This window comes from Lolium rigidum, chromosome 7 (assembly GCF_022539505.1).
Source record: "Lolium rigidum isolate FL_2022 chromosome 7, APGP_CSIRO_Lrig_0.1, whole genome shotgun sequence".
In the NCBI taxonomy this organism is placed as follows: domain Eukaryota; kingdom Viridiplantae; phylum Streptophyta; class Magnoliopsida; order Poales; family Poaceae; genus Lolium; species Lolium rigidum.
Genome location: NC_061514.1, coordinates 184,093,439 through 184,099,499, shown reverse-complemented (window position 1 = coordinate 184,099,499; position 6,061 = coordinate 184,093,439). Strand labels below are relative to the sequence as shown.

The 6,061-nt window shown below is 49.2% G+C and overlaps 1 protein-coding gene across 1 annotated transcript; it reads right to left on the bottom strand.

The window, feature by feature from the left end:
- Positions 1 to 350: 350 nt before the first annotated feature.
- LOC124670618 lies at positions 351 to 920 on the bottom strand. Its single transcript, XM_047207094.1, has one exon. The coding sequence runs from the start codon at positions 918 to 920 to the stop codon at positions 351 to 353; it is 570 nt and encodes a 189-aa protein (XP_047063050.1).
- Between the last annotated feature and the right edge of the window lie 5,141 nt (positions 921 to 6,061).

Genomic DNA, 6,061 nt, shown 5'->3' with positions numbered 1-6,061 from the left:
CAAATTTCGTTTTCAGGGCACCAACTCACTGGACCAAAATTTTGTTCCTAGTGTATCAATTGCGCATGCTAATCCATCACGTGATCCTCATAAGAACCGACTTTATGACGATTCCTTCCCCGCCAAGACTGCAACGTCCGTCCGATACGGATCTCGTCAGCCGCTGACGCAGCCCGGCGCGCCAGGCTGGCGACATCAATTCCCACCTGACTTCCATGCTCTCCCTTTTTCTTCTTCCAGAACGTTCGGAGCTCTTCCGGCGGATTCGAGAATTATTTGCAACGAATTTGTCCTCAGTTTTCTGTTGTGTCTCTCCAACGATCGATCGAAGATCCGCAGCGGAACGCCGTTCACTCGTACGTGTCGCACTCGGGAATGGCGGTCAGGTCGGGAGAGAAGCGCGGCTGCATCCTCCCGGCGCTCTTCACGCGCCCCACGGGGCACCTCTTGGCCAGCATCGCCGGCACGGTCTTGTACGCGGCGTGGTTCTCCTCGGGCGGCGGCGCGAACACGAGCGGCGAGACGGACATGGCGCGCCTCCTCCGCAGGCCCCCGCCCGACGCGGTGGCGTTGGCCACGTTGGCCTTGTCGACGAGCGCCTCGGAGGCCCTGACGGCGAGCGCGGCGACGTCCTCGCGCCGGAGGCCGGTGCGGCGGGCCTCGGAGGGGAGCACGAAGTAGATCTGCCCCGGGCGGAGGTCCTCGCCGCCGCCCACGGCGGGCGCCGGGCCCTCGAACCCCATCGCGTCGGCGTCGCAGAGGAAGCCCTGGAGCCCCTCGAGCGCCTGCGCCGCGGTGGTGCCGCGCGGGTACTCGCGCAACTCCCCCGTGGGGAGCAGCACCATCGCCGTAGACGCGGCGGGCAGCGCCTCCAACCGCACCGCCGCCGCCGCGCCGCAGCTAGACATGCAGAGCCCCATTGCCGCCACGCAGGTGTTGGTCGTCTGATTTGAGCCGCTGCTGCAGGTGTGTGAATGTGATGGTGGGTGTTGGTGAGTTATCTTGGGGTGGAAGGAATAGAGATGGCGACGGAATTGGGAAGTGCAGTTATATATAGGAGGAGGCGAGGAGGAAGAAGGGGGCTTTGCAAGGGGAGAAGGTGACAGGCTGGCGTTTGGCTGGGGCCAGGCCAGCGTGGATGCGTGGACTCCAACGGGACAACTACTGTATTTTCTTCTCGATTAAGTAGATTGTAATCAGTTTGTTTTTACTGCCGCGATCTGCTCTGGGACTGGCAGTAGCGTGTACACGGTATGTGTCGAATGCTCCTATCGTATTCTTACGTACTGACTCAGCAGCCAACGCCAATGACAGTCAGCTAGGTAGTACATGGTCGTGTAACCGCCGTAGTTTACCGCCGTACTCATCAGGAAATAATGAAAGAGCAAATACTTAAATATCCAAGGTTATAATACCTCTAAACTTGTTAGTTAAACAAAATGATAAATATTTTGCACTGTTTTCTTAAAATACCGAGTAAGGATGCAAATACAGCTATTGTTGAACAAGAATACTGTACATAACATGTGTTACTTTAAAATGGTTGTGGATCGGATGTTCTCACAATCCTGGAACAAATTTGAAAAATAAAAAAATAGTAGACATACTTTTTTCATAATGAGTCAATTCTACTCCTTATAAAATAATCTCTATTATAGCTCCAAAATTTATTCCAAAATATTCTACATATTAGTTTTTAGTCAACAACAACACTGAAAATGAAATGGTTTTGCTCTATTTATTGGATGCTGTTATTTTCAATAATTAGGATTAATTGTTCACACATCTAGTAAGTAATATTAATTAATGCAACACTAGTTTGTCTCATTTTTTCTACTACAATGTAGAATAAATCAGAACGGAGACTAAATCGAAATGGAGAGAGCGTAATGTCAAATGATAGACACAAATTGCCAATATAATACAAAATACTATCAAGTTCCTCACAACCATTTTACTACGTACCCAGTAAGAGCTCTCCATCAAAAAGAGAAAAACAATTCCTAAAAAAGTGTTATTTTTTTGGCAAGGAGAAAGAAGGTTTTGAGAATTTTATTTGCCTCTTGTACTGATAGTCTCCCAAATATCACTCCCAATATTTTGGTGCATTACACTTACAGGTAGTGCATCCAGAAATTTTAGCGAGGGTTCCGTTAATGTTCCAAGTCCTTTTTTTTTTGGCTCTTGGGAGTGAGGAAACGACAGAGAGTATAATGGGAAAGCTTTGAGGTTGGTTTTCTCCCTCCCAATGAAATTTGGGATTCAGAGTCATTTTCAAAGACGGCTGAAGCATGTTTTTGGTCCGCTTTTTTTTAAGCGGTGCTAGTGAATTTTAAAATCGGCGAATGCAGAAAAAAAATTGGATGCTGTATTTCGAGCATGGAACATAAAAAAAGGGTACGCTAGGGGCGCGTTTGGTTCACGTTTCCACCCAGCCAGGCCCCGAAACAACGCACGTTCTTGGCCCAGTGGAGTCTGGCCCGTTGGAAATGGTGCAAAAGATGTAGTTTCCGTTTCGTTTGGTATCCTGGGCTGAAATTTCTGGGCTGGGAAGAAACTTTGGGCTGGGTGTTTGGTTGTGCCTGCGTCCTGCATGCATGTGAGGCTGCCATGTGACAACAACCTGGCACTGAAAACTAAGGGAATCTTCACGCGTTTTCGTTTGCAACGGACTTGGTCCCGGAGAAACGACCGATTCGGCCGTAGCTGTGGAGTCTGGCCCGAGGCCTTTTTTTGACTGCTTTAAGGTCCGTGCTGTGTAGTAGAATTTGGGTCCTATTATTTGGTTGCCCACGAAAAAGGGAATCTTTCTCAGCTCATGCAGTCTACCAACTTCCATGCAATGCGCACTAGCTAATTTTGATGTGAACGTTGCCAACTGAAGGTGAAGGGCAGAGGGGCTGAAAAGCAGTGGGCGTATTATTCCGGGTAGTAGCAAGAGTCGAATCGTGTGGTATTGCGGAAACCGGTGTGCGTTTTAGCTAGCGGCAGCCAGAGGAGAGGAGTGAGCTAGCAGGCCGGGTGTAAATTGCGTGCGGGTTTGTGTCGTCGTTCGGGAGGGAGACGCGGCGAGAGAAATCGCGAGCGCGTCCTACTCCTACTGGTGGTGGTGGTGGCGAGGCGTGTGGGGGATGGACCGTAGGATGATGGACATCACGTGGTCGGAGGCTACTACCTAGGGAGGTTCAGGGCGTGGGCGTCAACTGAAATACACTTTTGCTTACCGCTACGTTTTTTTTCTTCTGTCCAAATGTGAAATGTCCATGCAGGAATGTCCGCGTGCAGATGAAATAAAAAACGACCTACCTACCGACCAGTACCAGACTGAACGACTGCCCAATGTGTCCAAGTCTGGACAGTAGAGGGAGACGTGTCTCAGGCAGGACCACAATATATACCGGCCCAGAATGAAAAAACATGTGCCAATAGTAAACAAGTCACGCAAGGACCAAACCCTAAGGGCATCTCCAACCGGGCGACCCAAACGGACGCGACGGCCATCCGTTTGGGCCAGTTATGCGCCGAGCGGACGCGCGGACGGAGCCCCGCGTCCGCGCGTCCGTTTGGGTCGCGTGCTGCGCCCAAAGCAGCGGCCACCCATTTGGCCATTTGGCCATTTGGCCTATTTCTTTGGAAAATAGGTCCTCCGGCCACGGATCCAGCTTTGATATATAATAATATCTCGTAAACATAGAATAATATATAATAAACATAAAATATTATCAAATAACATAAAATATTATCAAATGTACCATGATAAATCAAATAAAATGTGCCATAGTTTGAGAAAAATATAAAAATTACAATTGAGATTGTCTAACTCAATTTGGGCGCTCGAGGATCTCCTTCTGTCTCTTCTCGAACCAAGCTCTCTTCGCCTCGCTCATGTTGGTCAAGTCGGCGTTCATGATGAGGTTGTCCTCGGCTTGGCGTTTGAGCTCAACTTCCTTCGCCTTCAGCTCAACTTCCTTCGCCTTCAGCTCAATTTTATCTGCATCTTGTACTAATAGTCTCCCAAAATATCAATCCCAATAACTTGGTGTATTACATTTAGTGCATCCAAAAATTTTAGCCAGGGTGTGGTTGACTTTTTTATATATAAAAGGCATTAAAGCTCGACTTTAAATTAACAAAGCCAGCACGGCCGAACGATAAGGTGGTGGATGTTCCCTCGCACGTCCTATTTTTAGGCTCTTGGGAGTGAGCAAATGACAGAGTATACTGGGGAGCTTTCAAGTTGTCTTTCTCCCTCCCAATAAAAAGTAGGGATTGAGAGTCATTTTCAAAGACTGATGAATCATGTTTTAGAAATTGGAGCCGTTTTTCTGCTTCTAATTGAGATGCAGCCAAGGAGTGACAAGCAGCAGGGTTTTGTCTTGATCTATGAAGTGATAGTGCTTTTAGAAAAACTTAAAACGAAGACTGAGCTACATGTACCTCTTTATTTGAAGATGTATACCGCAATGGTGTAAAATCTCGACAAAAGCTACTTCATATTCTAGGCTACACAATCATGGTAAATTGTGATAAATTTTATAGTGAATAGAAGTGTTTGTTCGTGAACGAGAGAAGTGAAAAAAACAAAGAGGGATAGGGAGCTCGCCTCCTTGTTTAGCAGAGTAAGAAACCAAGTATGCAGTTATTAAACTGGAGCACAGAACTGAGTTATTTCGCCCCCTTTTTTGTCCGTCCTAGCCGGAGCAGATGAATCTATTTAGTGGGAAAGCGCCGTCGTGGCAGCTATATCCGCGAGGATTCCAAGTGTTCTAATTTATCTCGTTACAGAAGATCTCCCACATCAAACATGCAACAGCTTGTGCATAGTTCAAGATTATAAAATTCCTGAGATTTTATGAATTTTGTGTTTCGTACATAGCGGCGCATGCAGTGTATCCATTCTCAAATGTGAATCGGCGAGTAGAGCAAATATCTGACGCTGTATTTCGGGAACACCATGCATGGGACATAAAAAAGGGTTACGCTAGCTAATTTTGATGTGAACTTTGGCAATTGAAGGTGACTGGCAGAGGGGGTGAAAAGCAGTGGGCGTATTATTCCGGGTAGTGGCAAGAGTCGAATCGTGTGGTATTGCGGAAACCGGTGTGCGTTTTAGCTAGCGGCAACCAGAGGAGTGAGCTAGCAGGCCGGGTGCAAATTGCGTGCGGTTTGTGCCCTCGTTCGGGAGGGAGACGCGGCGAGAAAAAACGTGGCAGAGGCAGAATGGCGAGCGCGTAGCGTCGCGTGTGGGGATCGACCGTAGGATGATGGACATCACGTGGTCGGAGGCTACTACCTACAGTAGCTAGGGAGGCGCAGGGCGTGTTCGTGAACTGAAGTACGCTTTTCCTCACCGCTACGTTTTTCTCTTCTGTCCAAATGTGGAATGTCCATGCAGCAATGTCCGCGTGTAGATGAAATAAAAAATGACCTACCTACCTACTGATCGACTGCCCAATGTGTCCAGTCTGCACAGTAGAGGGAGACGTGTGCAAGGGCCAAAACCAAGGACTGAGATCCAGTGCCCTGTCCATTACAAGTCACAGCGTTCCCCGAGCCCTCTAATCCACCGTTCAAATCAATCCAATGGACAGCAGCAGCAAGGCACGGGTCAAAGCAGTCAATCCCCACGCAGCAGCCAGAAACGAGCGCAGAAAAAATCGAGGGACACGCGGGAAAAGAAGGAGATTGCGCGGGCGTTCCCGGGCAGAGCTGTGCCGCCGCTGTGCGACGCCGCCGGCGCAAGGGGAGGGGAGCACGCTCCTGCCGCCGGCTCCCTCCGCCCGTCCCGGCGGGATCCTCCTCCCCGCCCGCTTCGACGGGATCTTCCTCCGCGGCGGCCTCCTCCGCTCTGGGCCGGCGACTCCCTCCGCCCTGCGACGTCCGCCCGGCGCCGACGACTCCCCTCTGCGACAAATCTTGCAGGTAATCATGGGTAATCATGGTTGGTCAATTCATAATGTTTGTGTCCAGCATATGGACTGTTTTCAGTAGGTTTTTTTGTCCTGCATATAGACAGTTTCAGGTTCATCAATGATATGCCTAAATAGTTTATGCCAGATCT